Source organism: Calidris pugnax, unplaced genomic scaffold, assembly GCF_001431845.1.
Source record: "Calidris pugnax isolate Ruff unplaced genomic scaffold, ASM143184v1 scaffold50, whole genome shotgun sequence".
In the NCBI taxonomy this organism is placed as follows: Eukaryota; Metazoa; Chordata; class Aves; order Charadriiformes; family Scolopacidae; genus Calidris; species Calidris pugnax.
In genome coordinates, this window is record NW_015090780.1 from 3,778,111 (window position 1) to 3,802,966 (window position 24,856).

At 53.5% G+C, this 24,856-nt stretch overlaps 1 protein-coding gene across 1 annotated transcript in view; it reads left to right on the forward strand.

The window, feature by feature from the left end:
- LAMA5 (laminin subunit alpha 5) overlaps nucleotides 1-24,856 on the forward strand; it is a 103,818-nt gene that overhangs the window by 50,302 nt on the left and 28,660 nt on the right. The window contains exons 3-22 of the mRNA XM_014956075.1: nucleotides 2,054-2,172; nucleotides 2,400-2,570; nucleotides 3,089-3,186; nucleotides 8,538-8,653; nucleotides 9,575-9,693; nucleotides 10,492-10,582; nucleotides 11,312-11,446; nucleotides 11,923-11,985; nucleotides 13,496-13,636; nucleotides 14,516-14,653; nucleotides 15,223-15,357; nucleotides 15,855-15,989; nucleotides 17,916-18,053; nucleotides 18,641-18,687; nucleotides 19,295-19,415; nucleotides 20,057-20,109; nucleotides 20,506-20,611; nucleotides 21,307-21,406; nucleotides 21,606-21,762; nucleotides 23,450-23,588. Of these exons, the coding sequence (XP_014811561.1) occupies nucleotides 2,436-2,570; nucleotides 3,089-3,186; nucleotides 8,538-8,653; nucleotides 9,575-9,693; nucleotides 10,492-10,582; nucleotides 11,312-11,446; nucleotides 11,923-11,985; nucleotides 13,496-13,636; nucleotides 14,516-14,653; nucleotides 15,223-15,357; nucleotides 15,855-15,989; nucleotides 17,916-18,053; nucleotides 18,641-18,687; nucleotides 19,295-19,415; nucleotides 20,057-20,109; nucleotides 20,506-20,611; nucleotides 21,307-21,406; nucleotides 21,606-21,762; nucleotides 23,450-23,588 (2,167 nt within the window). The 5' untranslated portion in view covers nucleotides 2,054-2,172; nucleotides 2,400-2,435. The remainder of the gene's footprint in view (nucleotides 1-2,053; nucleotides 2,173-2,399; nucleotides 2,571-3,088; nucleotides 3,187-8,537; nucleotides 8,654-9,574; nucleotides 9,694-10,491; nucleotides 10,583-11,311; nucleotides 11,447-11,922; nucleotides 11,986-13,495; nucleotides 13,637-14,515; nucleotides 14,654-15,222; nucleotides 15,358-15,854; nucleotides 15,990-17,915; nucleotides 18,054-18,640; nucleotides 18,688-19,294; nucleotides 19,416-20,056; nucleotides 20,110-20,505; nucleotides 20,612-21,306; nucleotides 21,407-21,605; nucleotides 21,763-23,449; nucleotides 23,589-24,856) is intronic.

The window sequence follows — 24,856 nt, forward strand, 5'->3', positions numbered from 1 at the left end:
TGCTGCTGGGCTTAGCTCTGCGGGAGGAGGGAAGAGATGGGTGTCGTGGAAAAGCATCTCTTGGGGAGAAGGGGCTGGAGGGACCGTGAGGATGCCCATCCTCCCTGCACTGCACCCGCCCTCCCCTCGGCCACCAAAGGAGAAGCAGGAGTGCCAGGGAGAGATTTTTGCTGGTGTTTATCCCCGTGAAGGGTTCCCCACGCAGCGTTTCAAATGGGGACAGGACATGAAAGATAGCCCGTCCCAGCTGTCCATCCAGCCCCACGGAGCCTCGTCTGCCCCAGCTCAGCATCTCAGCAGGATTAGCCCCTTTGGTCTCGCTTTGCTGGGCAGTGCTGGGGGAAGGCAGCCACAGCGCAGAGCTCCCTCCTTCTCTCCGCTCAGGGTGGGCTTCCCACTCTGTGGTTTAAGGTTTATGAGTTGCTGTTGTAGCTTACAGAGTGCCCGGCTTCTTGTGTAGATTCACAATAACTGAAGGAGACTTTTTGATTTTCCTGAGGAGCTGCTCTGGCTGAGCATCCCGTCTCCGTGCCCGGCCGTGCTCTGGAAATCAATCATCTGGAGCCAGTAGTGACAGGCTCCTCTCCTGGGGCTGCAGAATAAATTGCCTTTAAAAAAAAGCACCTGGCGAAGCAAAGCCTGGCGGCCGGAGACCTGCTGTTAAATGTTTCCACACCATCTTCCTGTGGATGCAACTGAGCTCCTGCTGTTGCCAGAACAGTGTTTCGTGGAGCGAGGCCACGCTGCTGGAGATGAGGTGTGGGCGGGTGCAAGCCAGAGGTGAAGGCAGGGGAGGCAGAAGCTCTTCCTCCCCCTTCCTCTTCCTCCTGCCTGGCTTAGCCTCCTCCACTGCGGCACATGGAGTGAGGGACATGCCTCCTGGAGGCACACTGCAACAGATTTTGGAGTGTTATTCCCATGAATTAGGCAAATGTTTCCCCATCAGCTCCCTGTATGAGCTGAGCAGCACTGGCAGGAGCAGCAGATTCTCTTGGCTGCCTTTTCCTCCCTCTTCTCCCTGTGGAAACACCCTCAGGAGCTGCTGTGGTGATGTGTCCTTCAGCACATGTTGCTGAGAGCTCCTGGCACGGGTGAAACGGGAGTGGGATGGGAGCAGCAGCCTTTGTCCCAGGCTCTTCTCTGGGGAAACAGCCCCAGAGGGTGGCCCCGTGAAGGTTTTTCCGTAGGTGGATGTGGGTGCTCCCCATCCTGCGCAGTCAGGTCCTGAGCTGCCCCAGTGTGTTCACTGGGGTTTGATTGGCTTTGCCAGCACAGGGATGTCGGACATCCTGGGGACAAGGGTGCTGGACTCACAGGAGGGAGGCCAGGACATTCCTGCAGCTGGAAGGAGACTCCTGGCGTGCAGTGTCCCCAAGGCAGGTTGCAGGGCCAGCAGTGTGACTGCCTGGCCATGCTTGTCCCCTGGCTTTAGCCAGCCTTGCATTGCCACTTAGTGGCAGGAGCCCTTGATTGCTGTCCCCAAGGGGTCCTTCTGGGCGGCTTCAGCATTTCTGTTTTATAGCATTTGTTTAAGAGCAGTTGTAGAGTTGGGAGCAGGGTGGGAGAAGATGTCCTGCAGGCAGTGGCTCTGCTTCTCCCAAACACCACAAACCCCCTGCCCATCCCAGTGTCTCCACCCCAATGGGACATGGCACAGCGGTGGCCATGGCTTGTGGTTGCTCCCACTGTGTGGTTCTGTGATGGCTCACTCTTTGGGAATTACCCGAGAAGTTGAGGAGCCACACGATGGTGATAGTACAAGCCCCTACATCAGGAGCAGAGCAGAACAATGGCCGTTCTCACTTTCCTCATTTACTAAAGTGATGTGATTTGGGGGATTTTCTGACCATGCCTATTGCTCTCATAGTGACTCCTTTCCTTAGTGCAGTGTGTGTTAGCAAGGACAGAGTTAACAATACAAAGCAATCTGCACGTAGTAAATGCTTAACAAAGAGTATAGACCCTTGTCTCCTGTTGCTCTGTGTGGGAAAATCAACGCAGGGCTCTGACCTGTTCCTTGTCTCTTACTGCTCTCATCTCTGGTTGGTAACAGCTTCCAAGAGGGACTGCATTGAGAAGTTTGGCCTGCACACCGTGGACCGTATCACCAAGGATGACCACGCCATCTGCACCACTGAGTACTCTCGGATCGTGCCGTTAGAAAACGGGGAGGTGAGCAGTTGCAGGTTTTCATCCCCTGGAGTTTCCAGGATTTCTCAGTGACTGTTAATTGGTTCCCTCTAGACTTTTGGGTGCTGCCTGAATTACTCTGTTAAAACAAATGAGACTGGCAGGGAACTGATTCAGTTGTCCTGAAGGGGAGGTAAAGATTGAGTTTGGCTGAGGGAGAGATTAATTTCTTAATTACAGAGATCTATTTTCTCTCCTTGCATTCACAGATTGTTGTCTCTCTGGTAAACGGGCGCCCGGGAGCCATGAACTTCTCCTACTCTCCTCTCCTCCGGAATTTCACAAAAGCCACCAACATCAGGCTGCGCTTCCTGCAGACAAACACCCTGCTCGGGCACCTGATGGGCAAAGCTTTAAGGGACCCTACAGTGACAAGGAGGGTAAGACAGGCCTTCATACCTCTTGCTGATGAGGTGGAAGTGTTTGAGGGCTGTGTGTGCCGCCTCTGGAGGGAAGACATCCCTGGATGTTGCCCGTGAGGGTTTCTTCTCCCTGTATTTGTACTCCCCAAGCTGAAGGCATCTGCAGTGGGTGCTGCTGCTGCCGTGGCTGGAGCTGGAGGCTGCTTGGGAAGAGCTGTGCTCAGTGCCAGTTGTGAAGCTTATTAGTACAGATATTAATGGCCAAACTTTCTTGTGCTCTCCAGTACACCGTGAAACTGGGAAACACCTCGTGTGTCACACGTGGCTTTCTGGATGTGCTGGGAGACCCAACTCGTAACTAATGGGCTCTGTTAGTGGTGGCAGATATTGCAGCCTGCAGGGCCGAGCTTGTCACTCTAAGGGAAATGTCCCAACAGATCATTTTACTAAATACAAGTCCTGCTGAATTCTGAGTAGGGCAGTTGTGAAGCTTATTGGTGCAGATACTAATGGCCAAACTTTCTTGTGCTCTCCAGTACTACTACAGCATCAAGGATATCAGCATTGGAGGGCGCTGTGTCTGCCATGGCCATGCAGATGTCTGTGATGCCAAGGACCCGAATGACCCTTACAGGTATGTTTTTCAAAGTCACAGTTCTGTGTAAAAGCTTCTGAATTGTTATGCTAAGAATGAAAGATGCCAGTGTGGGTTGTGTCCTGTCCTGAGCTCGTCACTGTGCCGGTTGTTGATGGCTCTGCCCTGAGAATGAACCAGAAAACGGTCCTGCCAAAGTAGCAAAAATTAAACACTTTGTCAGGCTGTTTTTCAGCCAGATCAGCTCCCTGGTCTGGTTTCCCTGCCCACAGCTTTGCCATCCTCGTGGGAGCAGAGCACTGGAATGGAGGGTAGGAGTGCGAAGCCAACACTGGTGTTGGACACGGAGGTTTCTTATCAAAGCACAGGGCTGGTTTCTGAACTTGTTCAGAGAATTCTCTTGCTTCCCAGGTGGCTTCTTATGAATCAGGGCAGCCCTCTCAGATATAGATTTCTTGTGCTCTCCAGTACTACTACAGCATCAAGGATATCAGCATTGGAGGACGCTGTGTCTGCCATGGCCATGCAGATGTCTGTGATGCCAAGGACCCGAATGACCCTTACAGGTATGTTTTTCAAAGTCACAGTTCTGTGTAAAAGCTTCTGAATTGTTACACTAAGAATGAAAGATGCCAGCATGGGCTGTGTCCTGTCCTGAGCTCCTCACTGCGCCGGTTGTTGATGGCTCTGCCCTGAGAATGAACCAGAAAATGGTCCTGCCAAAGTAGCAAAAATTAAACACTCTGTCAGGCTGTTTTTCAGCCAGATCAGCTCCCTGGTCTGGTTTCCCTGCCCACAGCTTTGCCATCCCCATGGGAGCAGAGCCCTGGAATGGAGGGTAGGAGTGCGAAGCCAACACTGGTGTTGGACATGGAGGTTTCTTGTCAAAGCACAGGGCTGGTTTCTGAACTTGTTCAGAGAATTCTCTTGCTTCCCAGGTGGCTTCTTATGAATCAGGGCAGCCCTCTCAGATATAGATGGTCTCCCAAGAAACCAAACCCCACTGTTTGGTTCTAAGAACCCTAGATTGAGTAGGTACGTAGCTAGACTACTCATTACAAAAGAGCAAGAGCATGCAAAGCAGTTACATTTTGGCTCATGGGACTGTTCCCATCCGCCTTGGCAACTTGAAATGCCAAAGAGCTGCTTCAAACCATGAAAATGCTGCTGCTCAGCCATCTGTTTGCAGACTGAATGTTGCCTTTATGAAAGGGACGGGTAGATTCAGCTGGACGAGGGAAAGCTTATATTTCTTTCTCATCAGGATCATGTAGAGCTTTTGGATCTTCTAAAATAAAATTCCAGGGAGTCCCAGCCAAGTCTAAAAGCTGCTAAGTGTTAAAACAAAGATGTATTGAAAAGCAAGTGTACATTAGTGTGCCTAATGCTCTGACAAAGGGAAGTTTGTAAATATTTGAGTGTACAGTTCCTTGGTTTTGTTTTGGACTTTGGTGTCGCTGGATGCACAGTGCACCCCTGCACCAGGGAAAAAGGGCTTCATGGTGCAAAGTGATTCTTTAGCATAGAAACACCCTGACATCATTAGATAGATGGCTCAGGGCTCTCTAGGAAGGGAGGAAAAATTGAGGGAGGAGAGATGTGTTGGGAACCTTGTTGAATGCCACTTGTGCTGACGACTGTCCCTGCCTCCCAGAACTCCCCTCCTCCACCCTCGCTTGGATGCGTTTGGCATCTTCACTCTTGGCCCCAAACCACGCTCTAACGTTGCAGCACGTGTTCAGCAGCAGCTGTTGCATTTCACCCAGAGCAGATCGCTCTTGCCGGGAGGAGAAAACATTTCCTACTTGGGTGCTTCCTACAGTCAGCACATAACATCTGCGAAGTCCTTTGGGATACAGCGGGACAAAGACGCTGGTAAATAACAGAACTTCTCCTGGCACTGCTGTGCCCTGTTAGCAAGCCCAGCAGCATGTAGAAGTCAGCAGAAATATGATACTTTCAGTTGAGAAAATGAGTAATCAGTGAAATGCTGCCGTTCTCCAAGGCTCCAGCAGCAGCTGTGTCCAGCCATCCCACCGGAGCGGGCACCGCTTCATCCCATCTTCGGACCCAGCACAGAGCCAGCACGGCCATACCTGCCACAGCACTGCAGGAGAAGAGGCTTCGCAGAGGCAGGTGGGGCTGGGACACACTGTCCCTTCATGTCCTGGGCCCCAGCTGTCAGAAATCCATCGTTCCCTCAGAAATCCATGCGCCCCGTCGGAGCAGGAGCTGCGGTGTGTCCCTCTGCCCCTTCGGAGGCTGATGTGAGACAGCAACGGGGCAAAGTGCAAATAGAGGGAGACAAGGAATGTGAATTGGCCCAGCCCTGTTAAAAATCCCAGTTATGTCTCAGCCTGTCTGGGAGGTCTCTGCTGCTCATTTGAACTTCTCTCCTCTGCACATGCCCGTGTTTTTTGTGCCTCTTGCCCAGAAAGGCAGGATGAGCACTTTGATAGAGGTGAGGTGAGCAAGAAGTCTTGGCAAAGCCTTTAGGACGTGATGGAGCATGTTCGTGAGCTGACTTCCTGGCCATAAATGATAATGTTTATCCAGCTTTGGAAAGCTGCTCTGAAGTGCCAAGTTAGGGAGGCTGCACGTCCAGCTGTGTGAAGTTGGCAGCACGTCTGGTCCCCGTGTGAGTGTGCAAGAGCCTACGGCATGTGGGCAGATAGAGCCTCCTCAAAGGTCCTTTGCAGTTTTCACAACTGTCTCTTTGCCCCAAGAGCGAATGGGCTGAATTAAGCAGAGGGAAGGAAAGTTCTCCTGGTTAAAGGTGAACACCAGCAGGATCAGGCACAAGCCTTTCTCCTGGCAAACGCTGTGAGCAGTGCGATAAACATCAGCGGGGACCTGGCACGTTGCAGATGGAGAGCCCAGACAGCAATCGTGTGTTAACACGCTGGTGGTGGTGGTGGGAGCTCAGGAGAGCCCTGAAAGAGCTCTGCTTCTTGTTTGATAAGAACAACTGCTTCCCTGGGTTCACTGCCCCATCCCAGATGCCACAAGCAAGAGAGGAGACAACCAGAGTCCAGCTGCTGTTCCTGTCCCTGATGCTGAAGATAACCAGGAAGGTAAGGGCAGCCTGGCTGCTCAGAAGCAGATCTGCAGGAGATGAGGGCTGCTTTCCCAGCTGGATCCTGCCCGCTAGCTTACTCTTTCCCATTTTGGAAGAGAAAGCACCATATGTGCTGGTGGGTTTGCGCCGTCTGCGAATCCCTTTGGCAGGTGGCTTCCCCTCAGCACAGTTAGAAGCAATTAGAGGAAGGGGCTTTTTTTTTTTTTCTGGTCTGTGCATCTCAGATGTCCTGGCCAAATCCAGCTGCTGCAGCTCTTGTGTGCTGCCCTCAGCTCCGACACAGCTGCTCGCTGGAAACTGTTTATACTCTCTTATCGAGCATCAGTTCCAGTGGGAAGACTGTAGTTTTATTTTTTTTTTGCAGCAGAACGACCAGGAAATATGTGCTATGTGAACACAGCCGCTCCCTCCGCTTCCTTGTATATACTCAATCAATGAAACATGTAAATATTGTAGCTTATGCACATTTGTCCATAACTCATTAGTGGCGCGGGCTCGGCACAAGGTACGGCAAAGCTGCCGTGATAGATGAGCAATCTGAGAGGTCGTTGCTAACTCTGGACAGCAGAGACTAAATAAATAGCTCCTTCTCCAGCTGAAATGTGCATCTTCACTCATTGAGTGCCATCTTTTTGCATTCTGGGAACCGAACCAGTGCTTTTCAAACATCTCCAGCATTAAAGAGCCGGGGTGTGTGGCTGGAGCCACATCCTCCAGCCAGGGAGATGAACACTGCTCAGCAGGTTTATAAGTTCCCTGACTCAGTGACCGTCTTTCTCCACACATGTGTATATTGTTGTTCATCTTGACCTCCAGCTGCTGCCATGGAAAATAACCATAAAATTGTGTTTCCTTGGAAGTGCTGAGTGAGTCAGCCAGGTGAGAGGTCTGCGCCTGGTTTCGTTACAGAGGCATGGCCGAGGTTTGCCTCTCACTGAGTCTCCCCCTTGGGTCTGCAAAACACGGGGAGAAGAAAGTTCCTGGGGAATATTTCAGGGCTCATTTCTGCCACTTGGGCTCCAGCCAACCCCTCTGGGCCTTGTTTTTGTGCCTGGGCTCTGCCAGCTCCAGCCCAGCCTGTGAATGAGGGTAGGGATGCGGCATCGCGACTGTGGCCAAGCGTTTCATGGCATCTGCAAGGGGAGCACCACCAGCAGAGCCAGGACCTCCTGCCCCTCAACCCCTCTGGCTGTAGCAAACATGCTGAGTGTGGATCCTGCCTGCACGCCCCTGAACTTCCAGATCATCCCATATTTCATTAAAATGAGTTTGCTTGTCCCGTGCTGCTGCCTCTGGCTATTCCCTATACAGACACTTGCAGGTCCCACCTCTTAAAAATACACGTGGGTGGAAACCATGGCACTCAGCTCACTGCAGGCACGGAAGAGTGTGTCTGCACTCCTGCATTTCACCAAGAATGACTACTCCATTTGTTCCTAATGTTTTAAAAAATTACATTTATTTTTAAACACTGCTTTTGAATGGAAAAGCATTGGAGGAGGGAGAGATGGGAGTGGCAGACCGACCCTGAGGGGAAATGAGTAATTGCACAGATAAAAGCTGGAACATGCTGTATTATCCATAAGTCTAATACAACAGAAAGCGTTTGTGTTGGATGGGAATCGCCTTCTGCTAAGTGGAAGTTTTGGAGATGATGTCACTGATGTTAATGAATCACCGTTGCGGTCGAGCAGGGACGAGATCCGTCCGTCGACCGTGGAGATTTCTTGCCTGGCGCCTCCGGAGCCGCCTGTTTCCCCAGCACAGCCCTGCCTGTGCCGGCTGAGGAGAGCCTGGGGCCAGCGTCTGCTGAGAGACTTCATTCACACTTCATGGCCTTCCTCTCTGCAAGCACAGGTGTGACCTGGAGGAGATGAGGGGACCTGTGTGGTCAGACATCGTGTCCCTGCACCACGCTTCTCTCTCTCATTTGCTTCAGTTCTGGTTTCCACCACTGCCACCTCCATCCATTTCATGTTTTATTGTCTGTAGAACTGGCCGGTCAGTAGAACACTCATTTTTCTGTAATCCTTGTCTCCCTGTGAAGAAAAGAGGAGTGATGGTGGAGGTGAAGGAAGGGAGAGAATGGCAGTGGAAGAGCAAAGTCTGGTGTTTGGCTCAGAAAAAAAACATTAGCAATCAAAAAGTTTTTTTAAAATGGCTTAGAAGCCTCTTCTCTAGAGATTTGGATTAACAAACGTTGCTCATTTGTGTATGTGGTGCTAGGCAGCAGGGTTATGTGGGGGTCCCCATCCCACACATCCTTGTTATCCCCCTGGCGTGGCTGTATCTCCGTCTCTCTCCCCTGCAGGCTGCAGTGCGACTGCCAGCACAACACCTGCGGCGGGTCCTGCGACCGCTGCTGCCCCGGCTTCAACCAGTTCCCGTGGCAGCCCGCCACCGCCGACAGTGCCCACGAGTGCCAGCGTGAGTTGGGGATGGGTTTCTCCTCCCTTTCCCAGCTGTTTTTGCAAAGCACAGATTGACCGTGCTTCCCCCAGCCCCTTGGTGTTGCAGCGCAGAGGAGCCCTTCTCTGCAGCGGTGGGGTTCATGGTGTGGGGCACTGGGTGAAGTGGGGGTCACTGGTTAATGGTGTTCAGCCGAGGCTCACACAGGGAGGACCCACCAGCTCTGTGCAGGACTTTGATTCTGCTTGTGTTCCAGTTCTTCCTCTCTGTCCAAGGGTTCGTGCAAGGCAGGTCTCGTTGCTCAATTCTGTCTCCAAGATGAATTACATGTGGATGTGTTTATGTACAGGACATTTTTATTTGTCCAGGACATCTTTATTTGTCCAGAGAAACCTTTAGTAAATGCCGACGGTGGAATTTCTGCTGCACGGGGAACGCAGAGCAGGGAGCACAGCCCTGGCACACTGTCCCTTACAAACATGGGACAGCAAAGGACAGTTGGATCTGAATCCTGGGGGTTTGTACAGAGCAGCCTCACCGGGCGCTGAACTTTACAGCTCACCTCCGTCCCGGATGGGATAAGAGAGGCAGGAATGTTGCCCTCTAAACCAGACTACCTGGGGCCCTAAAGTTGGGTAATTTCTTTTTCTCGTCCGTACACGCCTGCACATATTTTAGTTTTGATTTTGCTCCTGCTGCGTTTTTCCAGTTGCAGACTCAACCCTGCAAAAGAGTTGCTGCTTCTGCGCGTTTGAACTGGGAGGTTTCTGGGAGCTTGGGTGATCACCTAACCCCCCAGATGCGTTCAAGCATCTTTCCTCGTTGAAAAGTCACTCATCCGATGTCAAACCCACCAGGAAGAGCTGGGATCTTGAGATGCAGCTGGTGCCTGGACCTCCCTGGGCTGGTGGCTTGGCTAATGTCTCTCTCTCTTTTCAGCGTGCAATTGCAATGGCCATGCCTACGACTGCTACTACGACCCAGAGGTGGATCGCCACAAAGCCAGCAAAAGTCGTGAAGACAAGTTTGAAGGGGGAGGTGTTTGCATTGACTGTCAGGTAGGCCTGAAGAGCTCCCGTGGAAAAAAGATTTTTGTGTTTGTTTCCACTGTCAGCCTGGAGTCTAGCCTCGCTGCCAGCTCCAGCAGCCCCCTCATGCACCCTCCCTTATCTTAGTTAGGTCTCTCTCTGGAAATGTAGTCTCTTTGCCACAAGTTAGAGGGGTGTGTACCAGTAATGAACACAGCACTTGGGTTCCTGGCTGTCCCCCAGGTAGTACCATTACCTTTCTGAGCCTTCAGGGTGATGTCTGCTGAGGCACAGAGCGCTGGGAGGGATGGGTTGGTGCTGAGCACCTTGGGCAGTCCCTGCCTGGTTTGCAGAGCTCAGGTGCTGCCATCTCTCTGGATCTCTTCTGACCACCAAGATGGCAATCTCCTCCAGCTCTGAAGTTCCCAGTGAAAGAGGGAAAGTAGCTCTTCCACTCCCAAGGTGACCATGAGCTGGTTTCATGCAGTGGCTTGAAACTTTAGGCTGTTTTTTCTTGCTGGGAGGAAACAGCTTGCTCTCGTCCTGCTAACACAAAGTAGTCGGGACATTTTACCATCTGAAGTAACTGAAATGGGCTTGAGCTCAGATATGAACCTGGAGCTCAGACTGGTCTTATGGGAGGATACGCAGTTTGCAGGAAACGCTTTGTTTTCGAATCAGTGTGAAATTCTGAGCAGATTTAGGTCTTCTGTGTGCTGACGCTTCTGAATCACTCCCTTTGGCCCAGAAGCTGTTAGTAAATCCGGGAGATGAACAGGAATCCTGTGGGCAGAGGAACCAATGCCCCTCTAACCCCCTGTCTTTCAGCATCACACCACTGGCATTAACTGCGAGAGGTGCATCCCAGGATACTACCGCTCCCCTGACCACCCCATCGACTCACCCTACGTTTGCTACCGTGAGTGTGATTTCCTCTGCAGGCTGTGGGCACCTGCTTGGACTTGGTGATGTTGGGAAGGGTGGTCTGAAGGATTGGGCTGGGAGATTTTTCTGTAGGGAGTCCACAACTGAAGGGGATGTGGCTCTGTGGGTGTTCCTGCTGCAGCTGGCATTGCCCGTGGAAGTGTATGTGTGCGTGCAGACAGTGTGTGTGTGCAGCACCCGTGAAATCCAAAGTGGTGGCATGTTCTAAGGCTGGAACAAGCTAGAAATGTGTTGTTACTGCTGCTGTTCCCTGCAGGGCAGGCCAGTCTTGGCTGACACCTCTGTGCCCTTTCAGCCGGCACTTTTGGGCTGTTACCCTCCACACACAGACAGGGATTCCAGGCAGCAGTGGGTTGTGTCTGTAGTGCTGGGAGCCCAGCTCAGTCTGGTCGCTGTGACACATCAGCTGTTCTGGGCTGTGTCCTTGCTGCAGTGTCCACCACCACCTCTCCAGGGAAATTGGGGTCTCCTGGAGAAGCACGTTGGGGCTGTGCTGCTTTACGGGGACAGGCCCAGTGGGAGCAGTTCCTCTAAGCCAGACCCCTTTCAGGGAGGCAAAATTGTGCTTTTTAGTTTTGGATAGTATTTACAGCAGATGGAGGGGTGTTTTACAGAGGCTCTGTGTTGCAGCAGTGCTTCTGTTGTGCTGGTGGCTGGCCGAGTGACTCAGTGACAACCACCTCTGGCTTGTCCCTCCCTGCAGGCTGTAACTGTGAGTCTGACTTCACCGATGGCACCTGCGAGGACCTCACGGGCCGCTGTTACTGCAAACCCAACTACACCGGGGAGCACTGCGACGCCTGTGCCGAGGGATACCTCAACTTCCCCCACTGCTACCGTACGTTGTGGGGCACGGGGCCGTGGGGTGGCCAGGTCTGGGACAGCACAGACCCAGCGGGGGCAGGATGGGCCAACAGCTCCAGTTGGGGTACCCTCCAGGTGCCTTTTCCCCATGCCCCATGGCACTCTTGTCCCTGGAGGGGTTCCTGCAGATGGGGATAAGCCCGCATTTGGCTTCGGTGGAAGCTGGGCCAGGTCTGGGCTGAACCTGGCTCTCTGGAGCCCATTTGACTGGAGTCTCATCTCTCCCTTTTTGTGAAAGACTTTCCAGAGTCCAGAACCCAGACCCTCTTTCCAGAGCTCAGGTTAAAAATGGTTTCAGTGGCTCTTTGTTTAGTGGGATTCTGCACATTGTTCCACGTTCAACGTTTTCATTCAGCCTGTTCTGTTTTGGAGCTGTCAACCCTTGGATATCCCAGCAGGATTTCTCTGAGCATGTGTGCTGACCTGTGCAATGTCTCTTTCTCTGTGTAGCTGTTCCAGCTTTTGCTCACAACGATACTGGAGAACAAGTGCTCCCCGCGGGACAGATCATAAGTAAGCAGTGCACTTTTCCTTGCTGCTTTGGCAATCACCGTGCTTTATTACTGTTCTATCTCACCACCCAGTGCAAGAGGAGGTCCTCAGCTTAGCAGGCACGTACGTCGTAAGAGGCAGCCCTAACAGAGTGGTTGTGAGAGAGGAGGCAGCAGTGGGGTGGGGGAAAAGGAAGTTCTATGAGCCCCTTTTTATAGACAGGGAAACTCTAGCCCAGAGTGGCCACGTGATTGTGTGCTTTTTTTCTGGTGTCCAGGCCACGTGGGGACATTCCTTCTGGCCTCCCTGTAAGAACCCCCCCTAAGATCACAGAGGGGCTGTGGCTGAGCTGGAACTGAGCTGGGTTCTCCCAGATCTCAGCTTTTGGGTTAGATACAAACCTGTCCCTCTGCCAGACCCACATGCCCTGTGTTTCCCGTGGGGTGAAGAGCACAGGGGGTCCCTGCTGATGGCCCCTGCCCTGCTGTGGGCGCCTGGGAAGCGTGCACAGGGGGTTGCTCACTCTCTGTGGCTTTCTCTGTCTTGAAATCTCCCCCGTGCCCTCATCCCTGCTCCCCTCCGCCTCCCTCCTCTCTGATGCTGGCTCCGCTGGGTTCATCTCCTCCCTTCTGCTTTTTTTTCCTTTCTTTTCCCACCGAGTCCTCCCCTGTCTCATGCTCCCCAGTGCGCTCCAGATAACCTTTTCCTTCCTTCTCTATCTTCCAGCAAGGTTTTTTGTTTTTTTTTTTTCCTGTGCTGGAATTTCTCACTTCCCTTCTCATTTCCCCACCTCCCCCTCCTTCTGGTTCTTGGATTATTTTTGCCCTTCCCTCCCCCTGCGCTGCTGCTGTCGGTGAAGGCAGGGCTGGCCCAGGGTCTCAGCACCCTCCTGCCCTGGCAGCACCAAGGTCTCGGGTGCAGCTGAGTGTGCAGTGACCAGAGAGAAACCCCAAACCTCACCCTGGGCAGCTGAAGGCTTTGGTCATTCCCACAGAGCTCTTGGGCAATGCTGTGCAGAATCAGCTCTGTCTGGGCTTGTGCAGGCAGCGTTTCTCTGCCCCCTGTGTCCTGCACGTCGGCGTGACGCTGAGGTCTCCCTGAGACCCCACCAGCCGGTTGCCTGAGCAGGGTTTGGTTAGAACATTAGCATCTGGTAGGAAGGTTATTAGGAGGCAAATGCTTGTGCTGTTCCCCTCTTGTAGCAGCTCCTTCCCTGTCCTTGAGGGACCTCTGCCCAGCAGCAGAGATAACTGAATCAGCTCTGTCTGGGCTTGTGCAGGCAGCGTTTCTCTGCCCCCTGTGTCCTGCACGTCGGCGTGACGCTGAGGTCTCCCTGAGACCCCACCAGCCGGTTGCCTGAGCAGGGTTTGGTTAGAACATTAGCATCTGGTAGGAAGGTTATTAGGAGGCAAATGCTTGTGCTGTTCCCCTCTTGTAGCAGCTCCTTCCCTGTCCTTGAGGGACCTCTGCCCAGCAGCAGAGATAACTGACAGCCCTGCCTGGCCTTGCTTGTTGTGTGTCCCCTCTGCAGACTGCGATTGCTACGCCGGCGGCACAGAAGGCAATGCCTGTCGCAAAGACCCTCGGGTGGGGATGTGTGTCTGCAAACCCAACTTCCAGGGAACACACTGTGACCAGTGCTCCCCAGGCCACTACGGACCCGCCTGCCAGCGTGAGTGACTCGGGGTCGGTGGCCCCAGGCTGGCCCTGCCAGGGGGAACGTGCCTCTCCCCGTCCTCCCCTCGCCCTGGGGAGGAGGAATTCTCCAGCCCCGCTTCGAAGTTCTGGGCTCCCCAGTTCAAGAGGGACAGGGAACTACTGGAAAGAGTCCAGCGTAGGGCTACAGAGATGATTCGAGGAGTGGAGCATCTCCCTTATGAGGAGAGACTGAGAGAGCTGGGACTCTTTAGTCTGGAGAAGAGAAGGCTGAGGGGAGACCTTATTAATGCCTACAAGTATCTCAAGGGCGGGCTGAGGGAGGAGGGAACCAGACTCTTTTCAGTGGTTCCCAGTGAGAGGACGAGGGGCAATGGGCACAAGTTGGAACATAAGAGGTTCCACTTGAATATGAGGAAGAACTTCTTCACAGTGAGGGTGCCAGAGCCCTGGAACAGGCTGCCCAGGGAGGGTGTGGAGTCCCCTTCTCTGGAGATTTTCAAGACCCGCCTGGATGCTCCTGAGTAACATGCTCTGACAAGCTCTGGGTGGTCCTGCTTCAGCAGGGGAGTTGGACTAGATGATCTCTATGGTCCCTTCCGACTCTAAAAATTCAGTGAAAAAATTCAGTGAAGTGACAAATTCCCATGACTTCTGCTGGTATTTTCCACCCAGCCCTGACCCTCCAGCATCCTCCCAGCTTGTGGGGGGGCACTTGAGAAATTCCCTATGGATGTGAGCAGTGGGCCGGGGGTGTTTGCTGTCAGCTGTCCCTCCACATGGTTTCTCCAGCGACTGTGTTTCCACCCCAGAGGAACAGACACTCTGGTTCCTTTCCTAGGAAGGGGCAAGACCCAGAAGCTGTTTATTTACTGGTGCCCTTGTTGCTTTCCAGCCTGCCAGTGCTCCGGCCCCGGCCAGTACGATGGCACCTGTGACAGCGAGACAGGGCAGTGTCTGTGTCGAACGGGATTTGAAGGGCACTTGTGTGACCAGTGCGCTCCTGGCTACTTCAACTACCCCCTGTGCCAGCGTGAGTATTTGTCCTGCCACGGGCCCCAGCGGGGTACACACAAAGCCAGGGTCTTCTGGCAGGGTTTTGAAGGACTGGGAAGGGTTTTTGTGGGCGTTTTAGGGGCTGTCGGTACCTGAAGGGGGCCTACAGAAGAGATGGGGAGGGACTCTTTATCAGGGAGTGTAGTGATAGGATGAGGGGTAAGGGTTTTGAGTTGAGAGAGGGGAGATTTAGATTAGATACCAGGAAGAAATTCTTTGCTGTGAGGGTGGTAAGACACTGGAACAGGCTGCCCAGAGAAGCTGTGGCTGCCCCATCCCTGGAGGGGTTCAAGGGCAGGTTGGATGGGGCTTGGAGCAACCTGGTCTGGTGAGAGGTGTCCCTGCCCAGGGCAGGGGGTGGAACTTGATGATCTTTAAGGTCCCTTCCAACTCGAACCATTCTGTGATTCTGTATGCGGTGGGCAGAGATTGAGGGTTTGAGTGCTTAGAGCAGTACCTCAATGCCCACCTGAGAAAATAAAACATGTTGCCATGAGCTTTGCCCCGTGGTCCCAGCGCAGGGCAGACGGTTTCTCCCTGTTGCAGTGTGCGGCTGCAGCGCGGTGGGGACGCTGCCAGGCGGCTGCGACTCCCTCGGGAGGTGTTTCTGCAGAGCCGAGTTTGCGGGGCCGCGGTGCGAGCAGTGCAGTCCCGGGCACCACTCCTACCCCCACTGCTACGGTAAGGAACCCCCCGTTCCCTTCCTGATGGGCTGCTGCCTTCTCAAAAACATGCCGATTTTTGTGAGGCTTCGGTGTTTCTCAAATTCAAAACCCAGGTGGTTTGCCCTCTGAATTTGCCAGGCTTGTTCTGGATATTGTGGATCATGCCAAAGCCTGGAAGACAAAGCAGTTTTTATCGGTCACACTTCCTCATCACATCCCTGCTGTGACCTGGTGTCTCAGCCCACGGCTTTTTTTGTCTGTCATTTTAGTGCATTAACCTACTAAACTGCTGAGGAACGTTGAATGGGCTGTAAAAAAAACCTCAGTGTCATTTTCCTGGTAGAGCCGTGACTCGTACTGAAAATATTGCCTGTCTTTCCAGGGGATTAAGTAATTAGTTTAGTTCTGAGGGAAACGGCTAATTCCTTTGAGGGCTGAATGACGATTCAGACCAGCAGAGGTTGGCCACGGATCACGCATTGCATCAGAGTGTTGAGAGTCCTGCTCTTACAGCTTGTTCCTGCGACCCCCGGGGAGCGGTGGACAACGACTGCAGCCCAGCTGGCCAGTGCAGATGCCACATGAATTTTGCAGGACACACCTGCAACCAGTGTGCCCTGGGCTTCTACGGGTACCCCAGCTGCACACGTGAGTAACCGCCGTCGCATCGCAAGGGGAGGGAAGGGAACAGTGTTTTGACTGGCTTTATAATGGTTTTCCTTATCCTCCCCCATCTCCCAGGGTTGTATGTGAATATAATTGGCTCTTGCAGCAGGAATCAGTTTTCCTGTGCGCAGTTCACCTGGTTATCTCCTCTGAGTAATCTCTAATGAGTAAACACCTCGAAGAAATGCTTCCCCAAAGGCATGTGGTTTGTCTCTCCCCGTTCATTCACTGCCACTAACAGCAGGAGCTTGGGTCTGCCTGCTCGGTTTGGAAATAAAGCCCAGTCTGGCCATCAGGCCTTTGAATCTAGACTGGGACACAATCCATTAAGAAACAGACCTACAGAGCGTGGCCCGGGGAGCAGCCGTGGTTCGGGCTCGCTCTCTCTGGAAGAGCTATGAGCAGATGCATGTAAAAGATGCGCTGAATTGCATCTGGCCTCAGCCTGGGGTGCCTGCAGCCAGGGAGAGCTGGGCTCCAAGTCTCAAAATGCACGTTCAGATTGTTCCCTGGTGCCGTGAGATGCTCAGACCTGGCTCCCAAGACACATCCAGGCTCTTTGGGGCTCACTCCACCTTGGTCCATGCTGATGCACAGGAGGAGCAGTGCTGAAACTGACAGGAGTGTGGTTGTACAACAGGGTGAACAATCAGGATTTGGGGTTTCACGTCCGCCCCAAATTCAGGGTGTCTGCTGGCACGGTGAGAGCTTTGCACCCACTTCCCTGGGCGCTGCAGGGCTGCGGGTGCCAGGGCTGAGCGATGCCCATGGCCCCAGATACTCTGAATAGCTCTCCCCGGCTCTGGGCAGCGTGTCCCCGTCTCACTCCCTGCCGGCAGCCCGACTGGAAGCCAGATGTACTCTTCTGTCTCCCAGCAAGAATTTACTGCTCATTAAAAAATAATCTGTGATACAATTTCCCTGAAGCAACAAAAGAGCATCATCACCCTCTTGCACCACACTAAATGTAGAGGTCTGAGCCGCGGCCAGCTGGCAGCGCGCTGCTCCAAATGCTGATGCCGGCAATATGCCTTTGAAGAGGCTGGAGACAGAGATGAAATGGTCTCACAGGAGTCCAGTAGTCACTATTTATTTTTTCTATTTTATTTTTTTTGTCTCCTAAAGCAGTGTCCAAATTGCAGAGCTGTAGGCAAGGAAAAATGAGGAGAACCTGATTATTCGCAGAGCTGTAGAGGAGTCACGGCAAGGAAAAATGAGGAGAACCTGATTATTACTATATTATTATTATTTTTTAAATCTGTTGTTTTACGAACAATGTAAGGGAGTCTGGGGGGTTGTCAGCCCAAAACGTCCCCTTTGGCAGGGATTTGAGGAATGCTGGCTGGGCAAGGAGGACATGAGCAGCTCCTGGGCAGCTGCTGACCTTTCATGTGATAGGGCAGGAGGGTCTGCCCATGCTCACAGGATGCCCCAGAGCTGTTGTCCTGCCCTTGCCCCCCACTGCCGGCAGGGCCATGGCTGTGTGTGGGGCTGCTGCTCACACACAACGGCCACAAGGCACCCTGATGGCCACCCAAGGGATGGCTCTTGGGTGTTTGGGTGCAAATAGGGTCTTATCTGTCACTGGTTGCTGACCTTTTGGGGGATGAGATCACCCATTCCCCTTTTCCATAAACAAAACTCCTCTCCCTGTCCCGAAATACACATAAATGTATATTGAATAGGTGTGATAAACAGTGCAGCTTCTATTGTTTGCCTTAAAAAATGGCATATTTTTAACCAAAAGCAAAGAATGAGCGTGTATGTTATTTATAACCCGTGTTTGTGGCTGCTTTGATGCCGGTGAAGGTCAGGCGGACAAATGCGGTGGGTGGTGGGAGGCCGTGAGCGAACGCAGGCGTCGCTGTGCCCTGCGGCTCCAGCAGTGGCTTATCCCCTCTCTTGCAGCGTGCCAGTGCTCCCGGGAGGGCTCCCTGCACAGCACCTGCGACCAGGAGACAGGGCAGTGCAGCTGCCGGCCCGGCGTGACGGGGCTGCGCTGCGACAGCTGCCTGCCGGGCGCCTACGGATTTCCCCACTGCGAAGGTACCGTCCCGCTCCTCCCTGATGGGGGGAATGCCAGTGTCTTGGGACACAGCGCTGTGATGCTGGTAAATCGTAGAATAGGTTGGGTTGGTGAGCGTGTATGTTATTTATAACCCGTGTTTGTGGCTGCTTTGATGCCGGTGAAGGTCAGGCGGACAAATGCGGTGGGTGGTGGGAGGCCGTGAGCGAACGCAGGCGTCGCTGTGCCCTGCGGCTCCAGCAGTGGCTTATCCCCTCTCTTGCAGCGTGCCAGTGCTCCCGGGAGGGCTCCCTGCACAGCACCTGCGACCAGGAGACAGGGCAGTGCAGCTGCCGGCCCGGCGTGACGGGGCTGCGCTGCGACAGCTGCCTGCCGGGCGCCTACGGATTTCCCCACTGCGAAGGTACCGTCCCGCTCCTCCCTGATGGGGGACACATGGGTGTCTTGGGACACAGCACTGTGGTGCTGGTAAATCGTAGAATAGGTTGGGTTGGAATGGGTTTGTCATCCCCCAGGAGCTTTGTAAGGAAGAAATACCCACCTTTGGGAACAGGGAAGGGTGAGCTCTCTGTTCATATAATCACCGCCTTGTGCTTCTCTCCTCCAGTGGGCTCCTGTAACCCAGCAGGGTTGGTGACTGCAGATCCCTCACTCGCCCCGGTGAGTATCAAACGAACCCACCACTCCCTGCAGGTCATTCCTGTGTGATCCCTCTTACTCATTTTGGGGCAAATCCTTCTGTAAGCACATCCCGAAAGCCGGCCCCCATGAGCTTTGTAAGGAAAAAACACCCCCTTTTGGGAACAGGGAAGGGTGAGCTCTCTGTTCATATAATCACCGCCTTGTGCTTCTCTCCTCCAGTGGGCTCCTGTAACCCAGCAGGGTTGGTGACTGCAGATCCCTCACTCGCCCCGGTGAGTATCAAACGAACCCACCACTCCCTGCAGGTCATTCCTGTGTGATCCCTCTTACTCATTTTGGGGCAAATCCTTCTGTAAGCACATCCCGAAAGCCGCCGTTACCAGAGTAACACACCCCACATTCAGCCACCAACGCTGCCAGTTCTCACCTGCCCTTCTCTCTCCCCAGGGCTCCTGTGCGTGTCGGGCATATGTTGAAGGCCCAGCTTGTGACAGATGCAAGCCCTTGTACTGGAACCTGACTCCGGAGAACCCCTACGGCTGCACAAGTAAGGAAATGGCATTTGCATGGCCCCAAAAAGTCCCTTCCGTTCTGTAGTGGGGTAAGACCCAAACCCAAGCCAGCGGGGACCACTCCCCAGGGCTCCTGCGCGTGTCGGGCGTACGTTGAAGGCCCAGCTTGTGACAGATGCAAGCCCTTGTACTGGAACCTGACTCCGGAGAACCCCTACGGCTGCACGAGTAAGGAAATGGCATTTGCATGGCCCCAAAAAGTCCCTTCCGTTCTGTAGTGGGGTAAGACCCAAACCCAAGATCTCGGGTGCCATCACTGCTGGGTGACAGTGACACCCTTCCTTCCTTCCTTCTTCACCCTGAAGTGACATGTCAGGGCTGGAGTGGTCTGGGTGACGCACCCCTCCTTGGAGAGGGGAAAGGCTGGAGCCCGAAGCTTTTTGCTTGGGGTGAAACACAGGACTCCTGCAATGAGTTGTGTCGTTCTCAGCCCCCCCTGCAGACTGCACACTTAATTGTTAATGGCCGAATGTGCAGAAAAGACAAAAGTCTTTGGTAGTTGTGTCCTCAACACTAACTGTCCAAAATAAAAGGAGAGATGTCGTTCTCGGCCCTCCCTGCAGACTGCACGCTTAATTGTTAATGGCCGAATGTGCAGAAAAGACAAAAGTCTTTGGTAGTTGTGTCCTCAACACTAACTGTCCAAAATAAAAGGAGAGCCCTTGTGCAGTGCTACCCTCTACTTGCCCAGTTCCCAGTGCTCTTATCCCAGCTGGTGTTCTCTGGTGTGATGGGGACCATCCCCCATCAGGCTGCTTCTCAGGGGCTGATTGATCTTCTGGTTTTCTTGTTCATCTCCCTCTCTCCAGGCTGCAAGTGTGATACCAAGGGCACCATCAGTGGAATTGCAGAGTGCCAGCAGGTGGGTTTGCTCCTCTCTGCCTCCAGGCACCTCCGAGTGTGTCCTGTGTTGGGAGCATTTCAGCTCTGTCTCTCCCAGCAGCTGCTGGAGAGGCCTGTCCTGACACTGAGCTCTCAGAGGTTGCACCACAACCTGGGTTCGCTTGAGAACGTAGGATTATGACCTGTCATAAATTAGGCACCTAAATATTTCTGGCCCAGGATGCCTGGATTTTTGTTTGCCTGCGTTGTTGGATAATATAACTTATCTGGCCCACCCACGCGCAGGAAGCAATGTAGAGCATGAAACTCAAAATGCTTCTCTGCTGTCTCAGACTGGGACCCAAATAACTTGAGAAACGGCTTAGCCGGGACAAGCGATGGGAGGGAAGGAGCTTCCATGTCTGCTCTCTCCTAGGGTGACGGGCAGTGTTTCTGCAAACCCAACATCTGCGGCCAGTTCTGCTCAACGTGCAAGGATGGCTACTTCAACATGGAGAACGCAAATTACTTTGGCTGCCAAGGTGAGCCCCCTTTGTGATGTGTGGGGTGGAGGAGAGGGAGGACAAGCAGCTCCACATTTACCAACTGACTGTTGGCCTCGGACAGAAGGGGCAGGAGGTGTTTCACCTCTTGCTTTTGATCATACCATGGCCCAGAGAGGGGGTTGGGTCTTGCTGTGGATCTGGAGACCTGAGTTCGTGGTTGTGGTACTGTTGGGCACAGGTCTCATCAGATAGGAGAATGAAAGGCCAGGAAAGGTCCCCCTTTGGGTGCCAGAAACCATTGTGTTTTAACCATTGGCCATGTCCTTGCAGCTCTACCCCTTCCTTCTGTTGGGAGCAGGTGGGCATGGACGTGTAGGGTTGGCTGCTCTCCATCGTGGCCATGGGAAGAGGGAAAGGAGGAGATCCAGCCACTCTCAGCCAGTCCCACATGGTCCTGGCAGGGCCGGGAAGAGGGAGCGAGGCGGCTGCTGGCGGCGGGGCTGCGGCTGAGCCTGTGCAGGCCTTCTTCCTCCTGCAGCCGCCTGGAAATAGCTCCGCGCTGAGGTGGAAGAGGAGCCGATCCAAGTGGGGCTGGGGCCAATATGAAAACGGATACAATGGAATAAAAATAGTGTCCCCGGCCTCCCCGCCCCGCCGGGGCCCGCCTTTGATTAGTGACCAGGAGCCTCGTTAGCGCGGCGGGAATGTAAACAGGCGCTTCCTGCCCGCAGGCTGCCAGTGCGACGTCGGCGGGTCGCTGGGGCCGTCCTGCGAGGAGCGGAGCGGAGCTTGTCGCTGCCGGCAGAGCACACGAGGTCCCACCTGCACCCAGTAAGCTGCCAACGGGAGACACACCTCGGGGTGCTTTACCTCCTGTTCGCTCCCTTGGGAAGGGGTGTCCTTGGCCACGCAAGGATGGGGACCTCACCTTCTGGGCCGCTGCCATGTCTGCCACATGCCTGGCAAGGTGTCCTCTTGCCCTTCCCTCCGGATAGCCCGGCAGGTGACAGTGCTCCCTCTCTTCCCCCAGACCCGCACAGGACCATTATTTCCCTGATCTTCACCACTTGAAGTTCGAGCTGGAGGAAGGCACCACGCCGGCCGGCCGGGCTGTGCGCTTCGGCTACAACCCCCTGGAGTTTGAGGGCTTCAGCTGGCGAGGATACGCACAGATGTCCTCCATCCAGGTACGCCTGGTGTCTCCGTCCCAGCCCAGCTCCCCCTGGGGAGGATGCGGCCGGTGGAGGACTGACGTGCTTTTGGCACACATCTTTCACTCCCAGTGACCCCCCAAGGCACACGATGGCCAACATAAACAGCAGAGGGTATATATAGCCTGTTTGCACAGATACTTCCTGTAGGGCCGGGGACGGCATAGACTGATGAGGGGAAAGATCCTAAATTGGGATTCCCCTGACATCCCAATCCGGTGAGACAAAGGTGGTAGCTTGGTGGTTACTTACAGGGATGTCTATAAACTGTCTCTGGGTTTTCTTGCGGCTCTTTCATTTGACTCTGCTCTTTCCTGTAACTCTGCATAACCTTCCCTCCCTTTTCCAAAAATAAACTAGCTCCTTAGCTGCCATGTTCAGCTTGGACCTCTTGTTACCGTTCTGCCTCCGCTCTTGCTGTTAGATGGTTTGCTGTAACGATGGTTTGCACTAACCTGGAGTTGTCTAAGCCCTGTAAGTGAAGCTATTCCATCTGTTGACCTTTTTTTTTCCTCCTTGGTGGATTCTTCTGCATGGCCCCTGCGGAAGTGTCGCCTCTGTGTGTGTGTTTGGGGACGGGATGCAGGGCAGTGATCTCTGACAGTCTTGTCCCGTGTAAGATGTTCCCTACTCTGCTGTGTGTACCTTCAGTCTTCTTCACTTTGGTCATGCTTAGGTGAAATAACAGAAGAGCTTAATGCGTTAGTCATTTCCCATTGCATTTGTATGCAGGAGCTCAGCAGCAAACTTCTGTAGGCTCCCTTGAGAAAATCCCAGCCCTAGAGCTTAGGGATGGAGCTCACGCTCAACTTCATGGCTTTTGTTTTGCATCCAGTGTTGGTATCTGAGGTAGAAATAGGCCTTGACAGAAGGGATAGCACATGGATTTCTGCTGGCAGGTCTCACCTGTAGTTTGCTGTCTGCAAGATCCTTCCAGTTTGCTCTCCAGTGGCACGGTGGTTTGTAACTGGAGCTGTCAGGAGCACAGAATCCTCATTAGGAGTCCCCCTTGGCAGACCCCAGCTTTGCCCTGTAGGCAGGAGGGTGTTAAAGCACATGCTTAGATCTCTTTCAAATGGATTTGACCTAAGCATCTGCTTAACTGAGGTCTTCCTGAACATGGTCCAGGCAGGGAGAGGCCTGAAGCACCCATCAAGGGCACATGTTCCCTTAGTCCCACCAGTCCTTAGCGTTGCAGGCTCCCGAGGACGAGGCACCAGCTCCATTTGCAGCCTCCTCTGAGGGCATCTGGGCCCCGTAAACACAAGGGCAGGTGCTTCAGTGTTTGGTACCCACTGGCTGGTTACAGCACAAAGCCCCAAAACAACATGCCAATAACAAAAGCATGAACTTCTTAAAATCTTCCTTCTGGCATGGATCTGCCCCAGGGATAGCCGAGCCGCCCTGCTGGGCCAGAGCATCTTCCAGATGTGGGGAGAGCCTTTCCATCCCCTTCCCACAGGCAGGTTGGCCCCAGAAGGGACCCGTGCTGTGACTGTGCAGTAGGGCCAGTGTTGTAGGGCCAGTGCTTGTGTCCTCCTTGCGCTGTGGCATGTGGCTTTGGGAGCAGTGAGCCGAGCGGCTGCGCTTGGGCTGGTAGCTGTGGGCGGTGGAGGTAATTGAAGGTGTGCTCTGCTTCTCTCCCCTTTCTCTCTCCCACCAGCCCAAGGTAGTGGTGACTCTCAATGTGACCTCCCCCGACCTCTTCCGCCTCGTCTTCCGCTACGTCAGCCGGGGGCCCGCCAGTGTGGAAGGGAGGGTCTCGGTCGTTGAGGAAGGAAAGTTTAATGTTTGTGGCAACTGTAAGTGCATTTTTCGCTTTTAGACTTAACTCAGAGCGTCCCACGCTGCGACACTGCTCCTCTGCCCCTTCTCCTGCCCCAGGTGTGCCCATCTCAGGTGTGCCCATCCGTCTCAGGTGGCCGGCCAGAGCCGAGCCAGGGGGTGTCGAGGGAGGGGGAAGAGGCAAGCAGGCAGGTAGGCAGGCAGGTAGGCAGGCGGGTGAGCCACCAGGAGCTGCTCCCCCCCAGTGACATGTGCCCCGTGTGCTTTTTTGCTTTTTGCAGAATAAAATCAGAGTCACTGTAGACGTGAAGGAGGCAGAGCTCTATCTGTTCCATGTCATCCTGAGGTATATTAATTCAGGAGGGGCCACTGTGTATGGCAAAATTACAGCTTATCAGCCACGAAGGAGAGGTAAGGACCCCAGACCGCTCTGCTCCCCTGCACCATCGCCACCTCCTCCCCATCCCAGGCAGCCTTCTGCATCATCCTTTCCAGAAGACGCTTCCATATGGCTTTATCCCATTAGTCCTGCTCTTCCAATTGAAAGGTTTGAGTTTGCAGCCCCCCTTATTTCACAAAGCAGCAGCGAGCTGCCCCCCAGCCCTGGGTTTGGAAGTGGCGTGGAATTGCACATGTTATACAGGCATTGCACTCTGGTCCAACGTCTTCTTATCAAGCTGTGAGCTGCTGGAGGACAAGAAGAGCCACCAAAAGATGGCTGAACAAGCCTAGAGAGCTGGACAACAAATATTCTGGGAATCAATACAAGCCAGACTGCTTGGGGACAGCCCTGAGGCCATGCGAGTGCCCTAGGGAGTGGTTGGCTGATTGATTTTACCCCTTCAGATGCTACAGCCCCATCATCCTGCTGAAGCTCTTCTTCCAGACCAATTGTGCCCAGCACAACACTGACAACACCAACTACCTAATTTATCAGCATGTGAAGTCCTCTCCTCTGTCTTGAATTGACATGGAAGGTGTTTTACCTTTGATGAGATATGCGAGATAGAAACGCCAAGATATTATTCTTCTACTTTTTTTTTTGAGAAGAAATATAGCTGGTTATTTTTAAGGCCAGTAGTGTTAAGCAGCAGAAAGACAAGAGGAGCGTGAGCCGTGCTCACGCTTTAGGATCCCACCAAAGCTCAGGAAGTATTTAATCGACCCAGCAGCAGAGCTCATTTGCCTTAGAATGTGCTTCCCTCCTTGCTCAGAAGCAACATGATTTTTCTAGTGCTGAAGACAAGCTGCCAGACTGATGTACCAGCGATGGGATCCGGGAGCA